At 61.3% G+C, this 22,440-nt stretch overlaps 1 protein-coding gene across 2 annotated transcripts in view; it reads right to left on the bottom strand.

Annotated features, from left to right (window-relative positions):
• SH3TC1 (SH3 domain and tetratricopeptide repeats 1) overlaps positions 1-19,049 on the bottom strand; it is a 43,814-nt gene extending 24,765 nt beyond the window's left edge. The window contains exons 1-7 of one of the 2 annotated variants that reach the window (XM_018049792.1): positions 18,769-19,049; positions 12,055-12,256; positions 7,211-7,303; positions 4,218-4,345; positions 2,866-2,971; positions 2,076-2,222; positions 1,307-1,499 (exon numbers count right to left, since the gene is read on the bottom strand). In XM_018049792.1, coding sequence (XP_017905281.1) covers positions 1,307-1,499; positions 2,076-2,222; positions 2,866-2,971; positions 4,218-4,345; positions 7,211-7,303; positions 12,055-12,208 — 821 coding nt within the window. In that variant the 5' untranslated portion in view covers positions 12,209-12,256; positions 18,769-19,049. The remainder of the gene's footprint in view (positions 1-1,306; positions 1,500-2,075; positions 2,223-2,865; positions 2,972-4,217; positions 4,346-7,210; positions 7,304-12,054; positions 12,257-18,768) is intronic. The other variant, XM_018049791.1, reaches the window with a different exon arrangement.

Genomic DNA, 22,440 nt, shown 5'->3' with positions numbered 1-22,440 from the left:
CACACACACACACACACACAGCCACCACACACACACACACACACACAGCCACCACACACACACACACACACACATATACCCACACACCACACACACATACATACACCACACACATATACACACACGTATACTCATACACCACACACATACACACACACCACACACACATACATACACACACACCACACACATAAACACACACATATGCCCACACACCACACACACACATACATACACGCACCAACCCACACACCCACACACACACTCACCAAACACACACACATACCCACACACCACACACACACACATACACACACACACCACCTCACACACCCACACCCACACACCACCCCACACACACACTCACCAAACACAAACACATACCTGCACACCACACACATACACACACACCAAACACACACACACACATACCTACATACCACATACACATACACACACACCACCTCACACACACACATACCTGCACACTGACACACACCCCACACACACACTCACAAAACACACACACACACCTCACACACCCACACACACACGTACCACACACACACATATACCCACACACAACACACACACACATACCTGCATACCCCCATACACCACACACACATACACACACACACACACACAGACAGATACACCCACCCACACACAGACACACAGACACACACACACACACACAGTATGTGCCCTATAGGCCCAGGTTGCCACAAGCCCTCTGCCCAGGTGCCTCCTGCCCTCCCACAGGCTGGCATCCTTGAAGACCTCCCTCCATCATCCACGGACTATTTCACTGAAAACAAGGAGATCTAGTTTCTCTCTTCACTTTGGCTGCCAGGAAGCTCAAGCCCAGTCTACGCCCACTTCAGCACATGAACAGGAGCCTGTATGCTACCTGTCCCTGCCTTCCCCAGGCTTTCCCTGCTTTGGTTCTTATTTGCATAGATCCCTGCATGCTCCCTTACTATGGGCACAGGCTACGTGGCTCCCTCAAAAGCTTTCTGGAATGAGCCAGAACATAAAGCCAGAACCCCAGGCCGCACACCCCCAGCCGTCTCATTCCAGAGCAGTCTTGCTGGGGAGGTGTCACTGTCCTGCTGTGCAGGTGACCGCCCTGAGGCTACACATTGAAAATGGTGGAAATATGGAGGCCGTGTCTGCCTGGGGCTCACACTGGTCCCCATCCACCCGCCTTGGCCAATGATCGACCCCGGCCTGGGGCAGTCTCCACAAAGCCTGCCAGCATGAGGGACCCACAGGAGGCAGAGAAACAAAGGTCGGTACCTACTGATGGAACGGAATCAAGGGCTCCTGAGTGGCCGCCGCTGCCCCCTCCTCCTCTGAGGACGTGCCGGGACTCGGGGCTGAAGGGTCCAGTGCAGTGGCCGCGTCTGCCTGAGGACCCCTCGGAGGCCGCCTGAGGGGCTGGGGGCCATTCCTCACTCTCACGTGGTGGTCAGGACACAGGACGAAGAAAGGGCCTTCAAAGTGGCAGAGGGCGGTCATGCAGGCGGCTGGACACAGGGGCAGCACCTGCTGGGCCCCCAGCCCCAGTTTCTGCACTCACACAGTGACTCTAGAGGCCCAGGGACCCAGGCCGGGAGGCTGGACCCGGGCTGGCGTCCCACATCCGCCTGGACTTGGCCAGGAGGAGCCTGGCTCAGCCTCAGCTTCTCTGGGACTCGACTGGGCTGTGAGGGGGCCAGGTGTGTGATCCCGAGGACCCCTCCAGCTTGGATTCTCCCCGCCCCCCGTCACTCCCCAGCAAGTCTGGCTGCAGCTGGCCTCCTCCCGTCCTCTCTGCAGCCGGGAAGGACTGACTGCTAACGCCCTGCTCGTGGCAGCCTTGGAACTCGACTGTGAGACCCCCGGAGTACTCAGAGCAACAGCCAAGCCAGGAACTCAGGGGTCGCTGGCAAAAGCCCCTTTTCTGTTATTTCTTTGGGGGCTTTCCCTGCCCAATGTCCCCTCAGTGTCCACTCCTCCAGGGCCCTCCTGCTGCCGGGGCCCTGGGCCCTCCCGGACCAGTGGGGAGCCACCGACATCACGTCGCTCACCTTCCTGGACGAGGAGGCTCTCGTACGCCAGCCTCAAGGCATCCGCATCCACCTGGACCTGGATGGCCGTCTCCTGGTCCTCGTCAGGCTCGAGCAGCCAGAAGGCCTGGTCCATGAGCAGGTTCTCCAGGCAGTGATGAGTGAAGCCTAGGAGAGCGGACAGCCCTGGTCACCAGTGAGCTCTGGGTGTGTGGGGAGAGGCCCTCACGGTCCAGGGCTGACTGAGCCCTGCACTGACCAGGGCCTGGGGCCAGCCCACTCTGCCCATGGGGACTCAGGGTACTGTCCACTACCCGAGCCGGGCCTCGGGGCTGACCCTCCAGGCTGTGAGAGGACCGGCCCTGACCGTGGACAACTTCTCTGGACTCGTCACGTCCTCTAGGACCATCAGTCTCCTCCTCTGTGACTTGGGACAAGAGTGTTCAAGGAGGCCAGGACACGGGGGGTGGGCACAGCCCTGCTCTGGCTCTCAGCCCTCAGCAGGGATGGAGCAGCAAGGTCCCCAAGGAGAGGTGCCTAGCCAGTCAAAGGCTTGCTTTGAGCAGGAGAAGTTTGGAAAAAGGCACGCGGGCTGAGGCTGGTGCTACTTTCCTCTGTGCTTGGCGAGGGAGAGCTCGGCTGCCCTGGAAGCCACGCTCAGCCCTGCCCATCGCGTTGATCCTCACCAAGGACAGGTGACCCATGGAGAGCTGTCGGGAACACACCTAGTCTTAAGCCCTGACTGGGAACATGAAGGGCTTAGTGCGTGCCAGGGGCCCCAGAATCCTTCCTGGGAGGGCCACTGCTTTACCGAGAGCGTGGTAGGTGGAAAACTTCCAGATTTCTTCAAACGTCTTGAATGTCACCACCATCCGGTCCTGGTCACTGTGGATGGACAGCAGCCTGGCCGACAGCTCCTTCCAGGGGAGAAACAGACATGAGAAACAGTCTCAGGGGCTTGGGGGGTCTGCCCACCAGCAGGAACGTTTCACGGGAGTGACCTGGCAGGGGTGGGGTGGGGCAGGGGGGCGGGGAGGCACAGCAGATTCCTTTACAGCCAAGCTGCTCCTCTCAGACCAGCTGTGGCTCCCCAGTGCCATTCCAAGCCTTCCCAGAGCTGGCGGCCTCCATGCCCCCTCCGTGACTCAAGGGCCTGCCTCACGCCCTGCACACCAGTGACACCAGGGTCTCCTCCACTCAGCTCTGCACAGCCCCAGCCTCGCCTCCCGTCCCCTCCCGCAGCAGCAACTCCGACTCCAATCCTAAACCCAGCGTCCCCTCTCCCATGAACCCTCCTGGAGGTAGCACCAGCTGGGACTCTCCCAGGTGGTCCAGTGGTTAAGAATCAGGGAGCGTGGGTTTGATTCCTGGCTGGGGAACCAAGATCCCACATGCCACAGGGAAGTGAAGCCTGCCAGCTGTGGGTACGGAAACACAGCTAGAGAAGCCTGCGTACCCAGTGAAGACCCCGAACAGCCGCAGAAAGCCGCCCAGAGGAGAGCGGGCGCTATTCTCGTCTCCACTGGGATTCAGAAATGAGGCCCCACCCTTAACCAGCCACCCAGCCCTGGCATCCCAGGGGCATCACCCCCCACCCCCCGCTGTCGAGCACCGTGCTGGGGGCACTGTGCTTGCAGTCCGCTGACCCTCACGGCAGCTCTGTGGGGTTACAGTTCTAAGCATCCCAGTAAGTGGCTGAGGAGGCTGCATTCACAGAGTCCAGGGGGCATCGGCCAAGGCCAGGCCAGGCTGAGTGCACGGTCAGACTCGGCCAGGAAACTGAGTCCCAGAGAAGCTGAGGCTGAGCCAGGCTCCTGAGCAAGTCCAGGCGGATGCGGGACGCCAGCCGGGTCCAGCCTCCAGGCCCGGGTCCCTGGGCCTCTAGAGTCACTGCGTGGGTGCAGAAACTGGGGCTGGGGGCCCAGCAGGTGCTGCCCCTGTGTCCAGCCGCCTGCATGACCGCCCTCTGCCGCTTTAAAGGGCCTTCTTCGTCCTGTGTCCCCACCACCACGTGAGAGTGAAGAACAGGCCTCTCAGCCTGAAGTCTCCAGACCTCCTCCTAGACCCACCACCTTCTTCTCCGAGCCGTCCTCCTCTGCCCCATTCGCGAGTGTGGATCCCGCACCCCTTCTCCCACCCAGGACCCCCAGGAGCCAGACTCACCCCGAGGGCGCGGGCCACCTCGCAGCTCTCATTCTCCAGCAGGCGGAGCCGGCCCCGTAGGGCCTGCTGCAGGTTAGGGTCGGGCAGCCCGCTCTTCCGCCGCACCGCCAGCAGCTGCAAGGTCAGGTCTGGAAGCGCGGAGCAGATCAAGGTGGGCGGGGTGCCGTGGGGTGCTCCCCCGCCCCCGCCAGCCCCCCGGGCCGCAAACCTGGGGGCCCGGGTTCACACCCCACGTGTACCACCTGGGAAAACTTCGCAGGCAGCCTGTCTCCCGTGAGGCCAGTTCCTTTCCTTGTAAATGAGTCACGTGCTGCCCACGACGTACACAGACAGGAGGAAGTGGACTGTGTCATCACCCCAGGGTAGGACAGCAGCTGTCTGGCTTTCAGCAAATGGCCCCCAAGTCACCGTGACCTCCAGCCCCAATCTCTCGAGCCCGAGCTCCAACGGGGCACCTGACCTCCGGGAAACACTCTGCCAGCACTCTCTGGCCCCCACCTCGTCCTTGCTTCACCAGCTTCAGGAGGGCCGCAGCCTCAGCCCTGCTCGGACCAGCAACACCTACCTCCATCACCCTCCACGTGGGCCCAGCAGCCCACCCCACTGATCCACCTGCAAAGCCACCCACCACGGCCCTGCCCCTTCGGTCTGCTGGGGCAGCACCTGGGCCCTGGCCCTCGCTCCAGATGGTCCTCTGGTCCACAGAGGGTCCCCTACAACCAGGTCTGGCTTATGGCCCCGGCTCCCAGCCCCCTGGGCAGTGCCGGCCCCTAGAAACTTCTGCAGCAAAGAGCGTGCCTGCTGTCTACAGCATCCCACAGCGGCCACCAGCCACACGGGCCCCTGAGCTCTTGAAATGTGGACAGTGTCATCAAGAAACCGGACTCTTTCTTTTATTTATTATTAAAAAGCAGAGACATTACTTTGCCAACAAAGGTCCTTCTAGTGAAGGCTATGGTTTTTCCAGTGGTCATGTATGGATGTGAGAGTTGGACTATAAAGGAAGCTGAGCACTGAAGAATTGATGCTTTTAAACTGTGGTGTTGGAGAAGACTCTTGAGAGTCCCTTGGATTGTAAGGAGATCCAATGAGTCCATCTCAAAGGAAATCAGTCCTGAATATTCACTGGAAGGACTGATGCTGAAGCTGAAGCTCCAACACCTTGGTGACCTGATGCAAAGAACCGACTCATTGGAAAAGACTGTGATGCTGGGAAAGATTGAAGGTAGGAGGAGAAGGGGATGACAGAGGATGAGATGGCTGGATGGCATCACCGACTCGATGGACATGAGTCTGAGTAAACTGCAGGAGTTGGTGATGGACAGGGAGGCCTGGCGAGCTGTGGTCCATGGGGTCGCAGAGTCGACACGACTGAGCGACTGAACTGAACTGAACTGATGTTAAGTTTAAGCATAAATACCCACACCCGGCTACTGTATTAGCACAGCGGCAGTGGTTTTCCATCTCAGAAAGAATAAAATGCAAATCCTTTCCACCTTCTCAGGCACAGCCTTGAGCCACCCGGCCTTCTCCCGCCCACTGCCAGCCTGCGATCTTCTCTCCGCTGCTCTGAGACATCCAGGTGTCCCCCACTAACCCCACGCCAGCCACTCCACCCCAGGGCCTTTGCACTCTCCATACCTTCCCCTGAGGCACAGTCCCAGAACAATGCCTGCCCGGCTGGCCGCTGGAGGATTCCATCTCAGCTCAAATGGCCCCTGCCCATCCCTACCCCTTCCCCCTGAGGCTCCAAAGCTGGGGAGATAAGGTGAGAGAGGAGAGAGGAAGAGAGATGGTGGAGGGGGAGAGCCCTCGGAGTAAGCCTTGCACCTGCCTTGGAAATTTCCAGTTCCCCCCCTCAACACACCCCCAGCAGGAGACTCTGGGATCTGGAATCAGGCCGCTCCCCCAGCAGGAAGCCAGTCAGCTTTTCTCAGCCAGTCTAAGCGGTAACCCTCCTACTCCCGAAGAGGGTAGGGCTGCACTTTCACTCCCATGATAGCCTGCCTCAAGGCTCAATAGCCCTAAGGCAGCACTGACCACCTGAAAGGCTGGATGGCAGACGACCCTCGAGGCAGAGGTGAACCGCCAACGACCCTGGGGTCTCTGCGCCCCCCGCCCCCACTGCTAGCGCTCTGGGGCGGGGTCTCAGGATAAAGGACTCCTTGCTGCCCCTCCTGCACCTGGGTCCGCCTCCCAGCATCAGCTCCTGCGAGAGTCCCGCCATCCTGTCCTGGAAGCTGGGATGCCTCTCTCGGGGGGCCCTCCGAACTCAACATGCCCCCAGGGTGTCGCTCCTTGGGACTCACTTCCCGCCTCCAGGGTGACATCGCCTCCTCTTTTACGTGTATGTGTGCTAGCCGTTCAGCCATGTCTGACTCTTTGAGACCCCATGGATGGTAGCCCACCAGGCTCCTCTGTCCGTGGGATTCTCCAGGCAAGAATACTGGAGTGGGTTGCCATTTCCTTCTCCTGGGGATCTTCCCAACCCAGGATCGAACCCGGGTCTCCCGCATAGTAGGCAGATTTCTTTACTGTCTGAGCTACTGACGAGCCCTCCTCTTCGGGCAGAGGCAAACAGTCCGGAAAAGGCCTTTGCAAGTGCAGGTGCACCCCAGCCTTCTGTCCCCCAGGGAAAATGCAGCGTCCCGGGCCCTACCGCAACCTCCCAGCGTCAGAACTGTCCCAGGAGCGTCTGCCTTTAACAAGCCCCGCCCCCACCCAGGAGACAGTGATGGACAGGGAAGCCTGGCGTGCCGCAGTCCATGGGATCACAAAGAGCCAAACACCACTGAGCGTCTGAACAACAGCCCTGACCCACCCCCGCAGTGACCTCAAGGCAGGCGTCCAGCAGCCACATTAGAGAAGACTCCATTAGACATTCTTGAGCCAGGAGTCCACAGAACGGTCCAGGCTGGAGGGAAGGGGGACGCCCAGGGATCCCACATTCGTGAGCCCGGCACAGACTTAACCTGCTGCGTGGGGATGCCTACCTGTGGGGCAGGACCCCATCTGGCCAGGGGAGGGCCCAGCAGCCTGCTGAGAGACGCCAGAGACCAGAGCAGCGTCAGTAGCAGAGCAGGGTCCTGTGATTGACGTGAAAACAGACAGCCTCAGCTACTGAGCAGGCACCAATCCCGGGTATTTCTAGAGGACAGGTTTGTCCACGCCCCTCCAAGCCACCGTTCGCACCCTTCCCCCATGGTCACAGAGGCCAGCAGGGTCCGGAGGAGGTCATGGGCTTCCTTCTGTGCAGTAACTAAGTACCTCACCGGAGCGGCTTCTGGAAACTGCACAGTGTTATCTGGGGTCCGAGAAGGGTCTCACTGGAGCCAAACAAGGTGTAGGGCAGCAGCGGTTCCTTTTGGAGGCCCTGGGTGGAGAATCTGTTTCCTTGCTGCTCCCGCTTCTAGAGGCACCACACCCCTTGGCTTTTGGCCCCTCCTCCGTCTCCAAAGCCAGCAGCGCCAGTACCTTCAGTCTCTCTTTGAGTCCCACCCCAGGGTAACCTCCCGTCTCCAGAGCTTTAAGCCCCTCTGCGAACTCTCTTTGCCACATGAGCTAACTTGTGGGTGCAGGTTGTGGGGAGGAAGACGTGGACTTCTGCGTTGCCTGTTGCTCACTCGCTCAGTCATGTCTGACTCTTTGTGACCCCATGGACTGCAGCACGCCAGGCTTCCCTGTCCCTCACCATCTCCCAGAGCTTGCTCAACTCATGTCCATTGTGTCGGTGATGCCATCCAACCATCTCATCCTCTGTTGTCCCCTTCTTCTCCTGCCTTCAATCTTTCTCAGCATCAGGGTCTTTTCCAATAAGTGGGCTCTTTGCATCAGGTGGCCAAAGTATTAGAGATTCAGCATCAGTCCTTCCAACGGATACTCAGGACTGATCTCCTTTAGGATGGACTGGTTGGATCTCCTTGCTGTCCAAGGGACTCTCAAGAGTCTTCTCCAACAGCACAGTTCAGAAGCATCAGTTCTTCAGCGCTCAGCCTTCTTTCCCTTGTGGCTTCCCTTGTGGCTCAGCTGGTAAAGAATCTGCCTGCAACGCGGGAGACCTGGGCTCGATCCCTGGGTTGGGAAGATCCCCTGGAGAAGGGAAAGGCTATCCACTCTAGTATTCTGGCCTGGAGAGTTCCATGGACTGTATAGTCCATGGGGTTGCAAAGAGTCACACATGACTGAACAACTTTGACTTCCCTTCGGCCTTCTTTAGGGCCCGCCTGCCACATCCATATGTGACTACCAGGACCAGCTTTGCCTCCGTGGACTGTGGTCACAGAGCGGCGTCTCTGCTCTTGATGCGCCGTCCAGGGTGGTCTCAGGTCTTCTTTGCCGGGTTGCTTAATCGCTCTGCCGTGTCTGACTCTGCGGCCCAGTGGACTGTAGCCGGCCAGGCTCCTCTGTCCGTGGAATGTTCCAGGCAAGAATCCTGGAGTGGGTTTTGCCGTTTCCTTCTCCTATAGGACTTCTCTGGAGGCCTCTATCCTGCTGACCACAGAGGGGAGGTGACATACTGGGGGAGCGCAGGGTCTGGGTGGATGGGGTCGCATCCTCATCCAGCCCCACCAGCCACTAGCTGGGGGGCCACGGGTCCTCTCGGCCTTGTGAGGTCAGTCCTCTGCTGGGGTCCCTGGACTCCGGCCCCCCGACTCGAGGCCAGCTCCCTGCTTGCATCTTGGCTAGAGCCCCTGTCCCTGCCCTGCACATCTTCCTCGTGTAAAATGGGATGAGTGGCCGGAACTTTCGGATGGAGGGTGATCCGACCCAGAAACACCTGTGGGTCCGAGAGGGGTTTGCAGAACCTCGCTGCGGCCTCCTCATCACCCCAGGGACACCCCTGCTCGGCGCTGCGGTGCTGCCCGTTGACTTTGGACCGGGCAACGTGACCGGCTCGTTCCTGCCCTCTCCCCACCTGCGGTCCACCAGCCCCAGGCCTGTGCGGTCAGAGCCCATTTCCCGTCCTTGCTTTCTCTGGGTCTCCAGAACAGGGGCTCAAAAATGCCTGTCAAGTCCAAATAAACACATGGTACTCCGATCTCGGCTTCAGACTCAGTCCTCCCACTGAGCCCGGGGCTCCTTGAGGCGTGGCCGATTCCAGGGCTGGGGCAGGGAGAGCAGAGATGAGACATGAGCATCCTGGGGCCCCAGAAAGCAGGTGGTGCCCACAGGATGTTGGAGACATGTCACAAGACCAAATTGGGGGCCATTTGAACTTCAGAATAACTAAGGACAGCAACCAATAGAGTCCAGAGAATGAAATAAAGACCTCTGAGCCTGCCCAGGCTAAAATAAGTGAGGAACTGGGGAGAGGGGACAGCTCTTCGCCCCAGTGAAGGTCAGTTAGAAAGGAGGCAGGCGGAACGCAGCATTAGAAAGTCAACACTGAGAGACTGTTTTCATGGCTTCCCTGCCGCCCAGACACGGCCGGCAGTGCAGCACACCTGGGTTTGATCCCTGGATCAGGAAGATCCCCTGGAGAAGGGAATGGCAGCCCACTCCAGGATTCTTGCCTGGAGAATCCCACGGACGGTGGAGCCTCGCAGGCTAGAGTCCATGGGGTCGCACAGAGTCGGACACGACTGAGCGACTGACATGGGTGAGTTTGGAGGGGGACAGAACAGTCACAGCGTTCCCACAGGCTCCTTACGCACGACGAGAGGGAAGACGGATGACTTTGACAGTGACGTTTACACGGTCAGACATCCCCTTAATCGAGTGAGCGACATGAGACGTGAACGTCACCAGGGCCCAGACCCACGGACGCCGAGAGGGACCAAAGGCACTGGGCATTTCTGCCCGAAGCACCTGCCTGCCGTCCTGAAGGAACACCCGTCTCCACACTGCGGCACCTTCTACAGGCTGACCGCCTGGAATCTTCGAAGGACCAGCTGCCAGGTTAAGAAGCTCCAGGCACACACACCACAGATCGCAAAGCCTGACCAGGGATTTGTCTGGTGGAAAGGCGGTTACAGGGACCGATGGCGGGATCGCAGCGAGGTCTGTTGCAGGTTGTCTAAGCCAGAATAGTGAGTTTGGAATTGTCTCACTGTGCGGCTGCACGAGCAGGTGCTGGTTTTAGGAAAGACACCCAGCGGTGGGGGAGGAGGGGAGTCATGTCTGCAATGGACCCCGAGACCGTCCTGGGAAAACACACCTGCCTGAGCGCAGAGAGAGAAGCAAAGTGTTAACATCTGAGGGGTCTAGGCGGGGTGGTGCGCATGCTCAGATACTCAGTCCTGTCTGACTCTGTGACCCCATGGCCTGTAACCCGCTGGGCTCCTCTGTCCATGGGATTTCCCAAGTGAGAATACCAGAGTGGGTTGCCTTTCCTCTCCTCCAGGGGATCTTCCAGACCCAGGCAATGAATCCGAATCTCCTACAATGGCAGGCAGATTCTTTACCACTGGGCCACCAGGGAAAACCCCTGGGTGGGCTAAGTGAGAATTCTTTGTATTGTTTCTTATAAATTTGTTGCCCGTTTGCAAAAGAAGCTGAAAAGGGTAAGGGGTCCAGATAGATGTGGTGGGAGCCCACTGGCCCCTTGGCTGCTCGGGGCTGGGGAGCCTGGGAAGACTGGGGGGGCTCCTAGACCATCCTGGTGCTGGCGGATGCCAGCTGTGCCGTGGGGCTGCAGGGGCGGGAAACACCGGGCTCGTGGTCAGGATGCCCCTGGCTCGGTCACAGCGCCGGACGGCAGGAATCCTGTGCTCTAGCACTTACGGCACCTTGGGCGCTGGCTGCCTTGCAGGAGGCTGGAAAGGCTCACGTGTTTCTGGCAGGACCCAGCCCCACCGTCTCCTGCTATCGAGCTCTCGGTGGGGCCATGATCCCATGAGATCCCCGGGCCAGGCCCCCACCACTTCTTGGAGCCCCTCTTCTGGGCCAGGCAGGTGTCTGACCGCAGGAGTCAGTTTCCTCAATGGCCACCCGCCTTCCTACCTCCATTTACACCGCGAAGGACCAAGAGAACAGGAGTAAAAACACCGCCAGTCACCAACCACGCACAGTGCCGGGCTCTGGGCCTGCTGCCAAGCACGTGGTTTCGTTGCATTCTCCCAAAGCATCGGTCATTCGTCAGATGCTCATCGGGCACCTGCTGCGTGCCGAGCCCTAGAGCCTCTGCGAGCGACTTACGCAGGTGACCAGGTGGAGGTGAGGATCTGACGACAGGAAGGTGGGGGAAGGACGGGGGACAGGCTGCCCCTGGCTCGGGGCCTTCCTCCCTGTCCTTCCCTTCCTTCCTCCAGTTCTGGAGACAAGGGCCCTGCAGACCCCCTAGGCCACCCCGCAGGTTTCCAAGTGGGGAAACTGAGGCCCGCGTCCAGCAGCGATCCAGCGGCAATCAGGATGGGAACCAGCTCCTCCCCAGCGGCAGCCCAGCCTGAGTCCAAGCCCCTCCTGCGCACACCCGGGCTGGTCGGGTGGGAGTCAGAGGCGCCTCTGCCCTCGTCTCAGCCCGCATCCTCTCCTTCCAGGAAGTAATCCTGCCCAAGGCCTGGCCCAGGCACTGCTCCTCGCCACCCCCAACCCTGGGCCTGGGTCTGCCCGCTGGGAGGGGAGGAGGGACTCCCCACCCTGAGTAACCCCGGGGGTTCACAGCCAAGGACAGAGCAGGACGGTAGGGACGCAAAGTTGTACAAGAGCTGTGACCTCATGTGGGGCTGTGTCCCTGGATCTCCAACCCCTGCCTGCCTGTCTCGCCAGTTTATCACTGATGTGACCCTGGAGGTGGGCCCGCAGCCCTCGCGCACTCTCCATCAATGCAGGCGCTGACGGTGCGACGCCGGGCTCCGTCCCGGGGTGGGTGGGGGGCGGACCCGCACGGTGCACTCACCCCCTCGGACGGTGGCCTTGGCCTCCTCGGGCTGTGGTTGCTCCCAGATGACGGACATGCTCTTGGCCTCTTCTCGGACCCCGCAGTCGCCACTGCTCCCCGAGGGCCCTGAGGGCCTCTTCCCCCTCGGAGCCGGCTCCGCTGGGCCCTCCATGGCCGGTGGCAGCCTCAGTGCCAAGGGCTCGGCATGCCGGGCTGGCCTCTGTGGGGAGAGCATAGGGCAGGGATCAGCAGCAGTCCTGGCCTCTCTGGGTGGCCGGGATCAGCATGGATCCTGCCCCCGAGTTAGGGCGCTAGAGGTGAGCGCGCCTCTGCCTTGCCTGGCGGGCTCCTGAGCACCTTCCCGGGCAGGGCCTCCTCCCCGAACAGCACAGTCGCCCGGAGCAGACTCCATCGGGGGCGCCAGCCTATGTCTGCTTCCAGCTGGAGGGCCCTGCGGGCAGAGGGGTGCCCGTTCTTGCCCATCACAGACCCGAGCAAACTGGTGGGTAGAGGCTGCTCAGAACCTTCCCACGAGTGCCTGGACAGGAACGTGACAACAGTCATGTGGAAACAGGAGACTGAACAGCTGTGCTTTAGGGACACCCCAGGACTCCAGGGTCTAGGGGTAAGCCCACCACACCTTCCACCCAGCGAGGGCTGGGATGGACAGACCCCCCCCCCCCGGGGAGACAGCACACTTCCCATGGGGCTCAGGGGCCCTGTGACTCCAGCCTCGGTTCCCCCCTGGCTCCGCCCCCACCCACCCTGGACGGAGCCGGCGTCGCACCGTTCCTGCTGCTCCTTACAACTAATCTTGAGGCCTGGGGGGTCTCCCACTAAAAGAGGCCTGCACCCAGCGGAGCCCCCGGAAGGAATGCAGGAAATGGGCCAGGTCCCAGGCTGTCCCCAAGATGGGAGGCAGTGGGCGGCAGAAGGCAGGGAAGGAGGAAATGGCCAGGGAGGAACTAGAGACCACTTCCCATGCCCGGGTGCCCTGGGGCCTTCCCCAGACAGGGAGCCATCAAGAGACGGTGACTTCCCTGGTGGTCCTGTGGCTGAGACTCCGCTCTCCCAACGCAGGAGGCTCGGGTTCAGTCCCTGGTCGGGAAACGAGAAGCTGCATGCCGCAGTTAAGAGTTTACATGCTATAACCAGAAGATCCTGTGCGCTGCGCCTAAGACTCAGAGCAGTGAAATAAATATTCAAATATACATAAAAATAAAATTTGAGGAAAAAAAGGATAAGTGAGGGTCTGCACAGGTCACAAATCTGAGGACAGAGAAGGACATGGAGCCGCTTCCAGGCCTGGGGAGGAGAGGCAGACCCGCCCCCCACAGCCCGCTGCAGCCACAGGGATGCAGGTCAACCACGCCGCCCTCAGCTTCTGCCTCGGGGACCGAGGGAAGGAGGAGCGGCACTGCTCAGCCACGCACAGGGCGGACGAGAGCAGGGCCAGGAGCCCCGGCCAGGAGCCCGTCTCTCGCGGAGTCTTGCTGCGCTCTGATGACGGGCCTGGGGGGAGCTCCACCCCAAACCCCGAGCAGGGCAGCAGGAAGTCCCTGCACTCAGAGCAGGATGCGCAGAGATGGGCGAGCACACTTATGAGACCCTTCCTGGGGACAACACTGCCCGCTGAAGAGCAGGCCTGGACTCCAGACCCATCCACCTCGGGGTAGGTGCTGGGGCAGGCCCCGCCCCAGAGACCCAGAGAACGCCAGGCCAGCAGCGTGGGACTCAGAGCCCAGACAGGTCCACCAGGGCGGCAGGGCCCCAGGAGCCCCCGGCCGGCCTCCCAGCTTCACCTGGGACCCTGCAGCAGAGAACGGGCGGGAGACGAGGAGGCCGACGGCAGCATCACCGAGTCGCCACGGGGGCTGGGGGAGCCCTGGGGCACAGGACAGGGGCCTGGGCTGCTCCAGAATGGGGGGGGGGCGGTGCCCAGGGCACTGAAGTCTCCACAGATGCCAAGAGAAGCCAGCAGAGCACTTTAAGCCCCGAGAGGACTGCGTCTTCTTCCTTGAAAAGTCCATTCCTGAGAAAGGACAGAGGAGGAGACGCTGGAGGAGGGACCTGCGAGGGGCCTTGGGTTCATTTACCGCCTCGGATTGTCAACAAGATCTGGGGGCTGACCTCCGTTAGACTCAGCGCAGACTATTCTCAGAATTGCGGGCCTCAGACTGTTCAGGGACGGCAGAGACTGTCTGCAGGCTCCCAGAGGGCACGCAAGAGTTTGTCACCACCTGCATGCGCCAGGCGTCTTGGCCAGGTTCCCAGTGGGGAGAATACATTGTCCCCTTCTACAGATGGGGACCGGGGTGGGCTCGGAGGGGTGGGCAACTCACCCCCTACACACACATGCGCACAAACACACACGTGCACACACACGTACACGTGCACACACGCACATACACACACGTGCACACAGACACATGTGCACACACTCATGCACACGTGTGCACAGACGTGTACACAGACACACATGCATGTGCACACACTCACATGCACACGTGCACACATGTGCACACACGCGCACACACTCTCACATTAACACTCTCTCACTTACCCCCACACGTATCCGTTAGTGCCCACATCCTTGTTTTTAAAAGGCAAACAGAGGCGCTCACACCAAACCCACAAGCTCCCGCCACCAGGTGAAGGTTCTCACAGGATGCTACCCCGGAGCCATCAGAGACCCCCTCAGAGGGGGCGCTGGGCTGAGGACCGTCCCACGCATCTGGGGGAGCAGGCAGGGGGCAGGCGGTGCCTGCAGGCCCACCCCTCCCTGTGCACTGCTGCTGTCCCCCGAGAACCGGCCTTGACCCTGAACTCACCCCCCGCAGGGGGCTGGGCCCAGGAGCCTTCAGCGTCAGCTCCGCCTGCAGGGTGGGCAGAGGAGGTCGAACCTCACACTCGAAAGCCTTTGGTTGTTTTGCAACAGACCCTGCTGACCTCTGCCCTGTGGCCAGCTCTGTGCCAGGCAGGGGCGAGGGGCGCAGAGGAGGGTGACCCAGGTCTGCTGGAATGGGGGGGAGTCTGGCGGTGTTGGTTCCATGGGGCACATTCTGGGAGAGGGAGAGAGAGTCTGCTGACCCCACAAGTGGAGGGAAGGTAGTCTGACCATTGAGAAGGCCCCGGGGGAGGCAGAGCCCGTGCGGGACAGGGAGGCGTGCCAAGAATGAGAGGGCGTGGAGTGTCGGCCATCCACGGAGGCAGGCCAGCAGAGCTACCGGCCACCCCAACAGGCCAGTGTGGAGCAGGAGAGTCATGGGCACCTCAGGAAGGCCACGCAGCCGGGAAGCTGCTGAGCAGCAACTGGGGCTCTGAACCCTTGATCCCAGAGGAAGAAGACCCTACTCCCCCCGTCCTCATGGACCCGACACACAGGGGCGTGAGCTCAGCACTGCCCTGACCACGCTGCTCCCTGGCCCTCGGGGATTTGAGGTGGGGGCTCCTGCAGGACCACTGCCTTACACCCAGGCTCCCAGACCATCCCCGACACCCTTTCATCAGTGGTCCCCAAAGCCTCTGGGTATGACCCCTGGGGGCACCCCCCCGACTGGTGACTCAGGGAAACCGGCTCACATCCCGGGGGCCCTTGGGGCATCAAGGGGGTTCCTTGGCTCACAGGGGCTTCACCAGGCCCGCTGCCCCCTAGACCCTCTACTCCCCCCACACAAGACGAGAGAGCTCCCGGGCTGGGGAGCCTACTTTAGCTCATCTCAAGCTTGCTGATTCCTTTTCTCTGGAACCAGCTTCGCTCCTCTCACGGATTTAACACAGGAGTAGGAAAGGCCGTGTTTCCAGCAGGCATTACCCTGGTCCCCCTTAGCCTGCCTCCAAGCTGTAGAGAAAAGCAGGGCATAGGGGGCCGTCTGGCTGTGACCTCGTCCCCAGCCCCCAACCGCCTCTAAGGGCCAGGGACCAGGCCAAGGGGCACCCAGGGGACGCTGGCACCCTTGTAGGCACCCCCAGGGAGGAGGGAGCAGGCTGGAGGTGGCTCCCTGTCCAGAGGGCGCAGCAGCATGGACCCTCGGGTTCTGGGACGCAGCCTTGCCGCATAGCTCTCCAGCCGCCTTTGGTCAATGTCCAGCTTCGTTTCAAGCCCCCCTGCCTTGTGCTCCCCATTTCCTGCTGCCGGGGTCTGTCCCCCCAACACCCTGTCACACAAAGACCTCCCAGCCTTTTCCAGGAGGCAGCGCCGTCCATCTGACCCCCACCCCCACCCCCACCCCCAGCCTAGCCAGCCCGTCACCCTCCCCTCCTGACTCTGGACACAGCAAGCCCACACCTCTCCTTGAGGTCCCCTGGCCACAGGGTGGGGAGGACCAGGCCACCATCTGCCCTCCTCTACTGTTCTGCAGCATCTTGGGAGGGCATGCGGATCCATCGTCCTGCTGGGGTCCTGTTTGCGGGGTCTCTCTAGCCTCCACCTGGGGTGCCTCGCCCCCCACTCTCTGCTGCCAGGCATCTGGCTCGCACAACCCACATCCAAGTCATCTCTTTCCCCCAGCCCCTGCCCACCTGTCCCCTGAGAAGTCAGGAGCAGCCCACCAGTGCCTGCATTCCAGGCCCACGGGCCTGCCCCCAGCGGCTCAGGGACGGTTTTTCAAGAACAGGGAAGGCTCTGGGGCTCAGGGGACTTCCCACCTGCTCAGCGAGGGGCCTGCCGCTGACAGTGGTAAGCCTGGGGTTCCTAGTCACGGCCCGCAGGAGGAAGTGGGCTCTGTCTCCCCGGGGAGGATCCTAAAATAGCACTACTCAGCCGGAGAGGCTGCCCGTGTCCCCGACTGCATCTGAAACTGTCCTGCCTCGAGGACCACGCAGACATTGCCCACCTCCCCAGGAAGCATCTTTTCAGGGTTGTCTGGGGACCTCAGTACAGAAGGTGACCAGCACACCCCCACATTCACACCCACCAGTGACCTCAGATTTGGTGGCCTTATTCGGACACAGGATGAAGTTAAGGTGCGGTCACTGGGGATGTCCCTGCCGGCCTGGTGGCTAAGATCTCACACTCACAGTGCAGGGTCTCTGGCTGGATCTTCCCCTGCTCAGGGAACCGGATCCCACATGCCGCAACTAAGTCCGAAGACCACAACTGAAGACGCTAGCGTGCCACACAGCTGGGATCTGGGGCAGCCAAATAATAAATACTAAAAATAATAGTAATAATAAGATGTGATCACACTGGGCTGGAGGGCCCTCCATGTGGGGGTCTTTGTAAGAAGAGGAGGAACACAGACACAGCGGGGACCCTGGGTGAGGAAGGAGGCAGAGAGCAGGGTGACGTGCCCATGAGCCCAGAGATGCCTGCAGCCGCCAGGAGCCAAAAGACCCTCCCCCAGGGCCCTCTGCCCACCCCGAGGCTTCAGATTTCCGGTCTCCAGAACCAGGGGAGAATGAACTTCTGTGTTAGAAGCCCCCGTTTGTGGCCCTTCATTACAGCAGCTCCAGGCCAGCCGTCGCCCCGGGTCCCTGCACTTCCCTTCTCTGCTGAGAAGCGGGCATTTCGGGAGGAGGAGTAAGTGACCTCAGGCATAAACACAGGAAGCGCCGTCAATGTTGGGAGCCACCTCCCTGCACAGCTGAGCATCCTCACTCTGTCCTCGTGACGCCTGGGGGAGTGTGATGGGCCCATTTCACAGAGGGGCCATCGAGGCTCCATGAGCAGCTATGGACCAGGTGGGCCCAAGCCCAGCCCTTCACACCTACCCTGAACCTGGGCACACCCTGCCTCTGGCCCCCACACTGCCTCCGTCCACGAGTTCAGCCACAGCCCCCCACCCCCGCTGGGGGAGGTCACACCCAAGTGACCAGCAGCACTGACTCCTCCCAGCGTGACTCTCCCATCTGTCGTCTGTGTGGAACCCCCACAGGCGGGGCTTGGGGCTCCCAGAGGGGTCACTGCAGGCGGGGAGAGGGGTCACTGCGGCCAGGACCACAAGTCCAGGCCAGGTGCTTAGTTGCTCAGTCGTGCCCGACTCTTTGTGACCCCACGGACTGTAGCCCACCAGGCTCCTCTGTCCACAGGGATTCTCCAGGCAAGAATACTGGAGTGGGGTTGCCAGGCCCTGCTCCAGGTCTCTTCCCAACTCAGAGATCGAACCCAGGTCTCCCGCATTGTAGGCAGATTCTTTACCATCTGAGCCACCAGGGAAGCCGCTGGCACGAAAGGGCCTGGGTCAGGGTCTCCCTAGAGCTGTCCGGCCGGGGTTCCCGGTTGAGTCACCTGTCCCATTGGTTGATGCAGAGGAGGCCCCGGGCGGTGACCTCAGAGTGGCCAGGTCGCAGCTGCAGTGCCACCCTCGTCTGGTACTTGTGGTATCTGCCAGAGGTGGCGCCAACCCAGGGTGGGGGCCCACTTGAGGCCCCCTGGGCCCGGAACCCTGCTTGCTGGCAACACAGCTCCTGTGTCCTGGCCAGACCCTCGGGACGCAAGTCTGAGTGGCCGAGGGGAGGTGGGGTCAGGTGAGATCTCAGAGCGGCGGTGCTTTAGCAAACCCGACGTTGGCGCTAGGACAGCAGCTGTCGGCGGGCGCCGGGCCCTCCCGGAGCCCCGCTAGCCAGCACCCTCTCCAGACACCAGTGCTGTTCCCTCCCTGTCCTGAAAGCTCAGAAAACTCTCCGAGAAAGTGAAAAGCAAGAGATGGCTCAGATCCCCCTGCGGCAAGACCCAGGTCTGTGGACAACGCCTGCTCGGCTGCCCTCACCCACCCGTCCAGAGCCCCGTACCTGCGCCCCGCTCCGTAGGACAGCGGGCACCGGGTGGCGGCTCCCGGCTCCTTGCTGGCGGGCCTCGCAGGCCGTCTCCGCCGCCCACAGCCCGTCGGACTGCACAGCGGCCGCCACCGCCCCCTGCTTCCTGCCCCACTTCCTCCCTGCGCCTGGGTCTGGGCCTGGGCCTGGCAAGAGGCAGGCCTGAGCTGCTGCACCGCCTCCCAGGGCTGGTTGATCATTAGCTCTGGCCTGGGCAGGCTCCAGGCCCTGACCCGCCTGCCTGCTGCCTGGTGCCCAAGCTCAGACGTGGAGGCCAGGGGCCACCCAGGCTCCCGCCTTGGCTGGCAGGATTGGGGAAGTCGGACAGCTGCCCTGGGCCAACCTCAGCCCTGCTCTCTCTTCCTCTTCCACTTACTGCACACACACACACGTGCACACACGTGCACATGCTATACAGACATTTGTGCACGTGTGCACACACAAATGCACACTCATGCGCGCACACATGCACGTTTACACAGATGTGCACACAGACATTCGTGCACATGTGTGGGCACAGATGGGCACACATACATGCACACATGTGTGCACACGTGCACGCACAGATACATGTGCATCCATGTGTCCACACGTGTGTACACAGACAGACACGTGGTTTCTTCCCGCTGCTGCCCCACCCAGTGACACAATCAATGGGAATACATTCTGGGGAAAGCTGGGGGTCTGCCCACAAGCTCTCCTTCCTTCCTTGTCTTCTCACCGGCTCCAGGCCTGACCTGGGTTCGAGAGCAGGGATTTGAGCTTGGGGGGCAGGGCTGGGTTTCCTGGCTGTCCGACAAGCAGCAAGAACTGAACTGGGGTTCCCATCAGCTCTCAGGCCCTCACAGAGGCAGAGGGTGGGCTCCGGTTGCTGGCCCCAGCTCAAACCCAGGAGGCTACCTTCTCCGCCCCAAGCTTGGGAGAGGCATGGTTTGGCTTCCTGACCAGGAACAATATCTAAGTTAAGTGCTAATGTGCCCATTTCACAGACAGAGAAACTGAGGCTCAGGAGATGATGTGGTCCAAGGCTGGTGACAACTAGAGGGTGAGCGGGGAACCAGGTCTGACGGACACTGAGATCCCTGAGCCTGGTGTCTGACCCCAGCACTGCTGGTGTTCGGAGCACTCGCTCTTTGTCCTGGGGTCTGGGCAGCGTCCCCAGCCTCTGTCACTAGAAATTGACCCCAGGGTGACAACCACGCCTGTCTCCAGACGCTTGCTCCCTGAGGGCACTCTCATTCAGGCTGAGATCCGCTTTGAGCCCAAAGCGGGCTGTTTCTGGTTGCCCGTCTCCCGCGCCGTCCGCCTTTATCCAATCAACTCCTGGCGTTATGCTTGGCCACCCCAAAGTCACAACCTCCCCTCCCCTCCTCAATGGGCCAGAGCTCAAGCGTGAGAGGCACAGCTGGAGACGCCACGGGCCTGTGGCCGCCTCACGCTGGAGAGGTCCCCACCAAGGGCCAGTGTGAAGACTCAGCCCCTCAACGGGCAGTGCTGGCCACTGGGGAGACCCCAGCAGGCCTGGACCCAGCGCTCCGGCCCCTCACATCCCCAGCCCAGCCCGGCCCCAGGCCACATACCACTGACATGCTTGGTGACCCCGAGGCGGGAGGCAGAGGCTCCAGGGGGCCGTTTTCACGGTCCCCTGTGACGCCAGGTGGAGTAGCAGGGGAGGGTTTCACATCACCCCATGGGCCCCGGGGGACCAGGAGGCCCCAGAGCAGAGGGGGCAGCTGTTCCCCCAGCAGCTCGCCTTCCCCCGAGGGAGCACGGCCTGTCGGAGCCCTGCCAACCTCTCTCCTCCCCTCTCCTGCCCTCTCCATGGAGCAGGAGCAGCAGTCTTTCTAGCCGTGATGGTTACGAAGTGAGCATCCAGGGAAGGCAGTGACGAAGTACCCCACACCAGGCCTCTTAAAATGGCAGAGGTTTATTCTCTCGCAGCTCTGGGGCCACAGTTAGTCAACGTGCCGGCAGGGCCAGGCTCCCGTGTCTCCAGACTGTCCTGGGCCTGTGGTCACGTCCCCCACCCTCTGCCTCTGCCATCATGCGGCCTCTCCCTGTGTGTCTCCCTTACTCCCGCTTGGAAGGATGCTCCGCACCGTCTCCGGGGCCCTGCAAGTCATCTGGGTGGATCTCACTTTGAGATCCTTACACGGATCGATCACATCAAGACCCTTTTTCCAAACAAGGGCGTGTTCAGAGGTTCTGATGGATGTGCCTGTGGAGGCTGCCCTCTTGCCCAGCGTGCTAGACGCCCACGGGAGTGGGGAACAGGCCGGGGACATGAGTTAGTGTTCGGGGTGCCCGCCCGCCTGACCGCAGCATCCTCCCTGCGGGCTGCCTGACCTTGGCAATCTGCAGTCTTCTAAGACTCCGCTCTCTTGCCCACCCCTCAGGCCCCGTCTTGCCCCGAAGGCCCTCCTCACCTGCCCTCTTCCCCATGACACCGGCCTGTCCACCTCCCCAGCCCGCCTGCCTCCCCTTCATGGGCCTGGCACGGTGATGCCCCCACCCTCCCCATTGCCAGGAACCCGCTGCAGCGGTCTCAGCCCTGGAGAAGTTTGGCTTTCCTTGCACTCACCTCTGCTGAGACGGCTCTCCTGGGCAGGCCTGCCTCCTCCATCCATGCCCACACTGACCTGCACAGCGACCTGTGGATACGCTTTTATCCCCATCATCTGTCCCCGGCCTTGACTCCCCTCCTCCCCCGGAGAGCAGAGCTCCAGGCCCATTGTCTCCAGCCAGGCTGCCCCTCAGGGTCCAAGCTCGGCAGGCACCGCCGTGGCAGGCGGCCACATCCACGGATGCCTCCTGGAAGGCCGGCACGGCCGTGCTGATCACGAGTCAGCAGGGAGGCCCTGGGTGGGATCTGACTGTCTGGTCTAGCTCTGAGCTGTCAAGAGGGTTAGTCTAGAGGCAGGAATCCCTCCACAGGGTGTGGGCTGTACGCAGGTGTCTCTGCATCTAACAAATCCCAGTACCCAAGCCTCTCCAGAGACCGCTGCAAGGGGAGAGCAGGGGACCAGGCTCCCCAGGCAGCGGGGAAGGATCAGGGTGTCAGAAGTCCCCATCTCCACCGGCCCCTGGCCTGTGCTGGCCCCGGGCTCCATGGGGCCTTGGGGGCTGAGGAGAAGAGCTAAGCTTGGGCCCTGCACCCTCCCTTCTCTAAGCCACGGTGTGCCCTGGGCGCACTCCCACCCCGCTCCTCTCAGCCTCGTCTGTGAAGCTGGGCTCCCTTGTTCCCCAGCCAGCCCTCCAGAACCCCATGCTGTGCGGAACGCAAGCTGCTTGCTCCTTCCCGCTCTGTTTTTCTGGAAACTGTGTTGAAAGAGGCCCCCGGCGGCTCCATATCCATAAAAGGGTCTGGACTCGCTTCCTCTCCTGGCCATTGTGCCCCGCAGCGGCCCGAGACCCGCATCCTGTTTGCCTCTGCAGCTGTGCTCTTGGCTCAAGGCCGGGGGCTTTCCATGAGCCTCCCCGGCCGTGCCCAGCGTTCTTCCACTCCGCACAGGGCACTCCAGCCCTGCACAGCACACCCTCGTTCTGCGTGTTGCACCCCGACTCCTCAGAATGTAACTCAATTCTGCAAGAGCACTCCAACCCTGCACTGCTGCTGCTGCTGCTAAGTCGCTTCAGTCGTGTCCGACT

Source organism: Capra hircus, chromosome 6 (assembly GCF_001704415.2).
Source record: "Capra hircus breed San Clemente chromosome 6, ASM170441v1, whole genome shotgun sequence".
Taxonomy (NCBI): Eukaryota; Metazoa; Chordata; class Mammalia; order Artiodactyla; family Bovidae; genus Capra; species Capra hircus.
The sequence above is the reverse complement of the archived record's forward strand: the minus strand, read 5'-3'. Positions and strand labels throughout refer to the sequence as shown.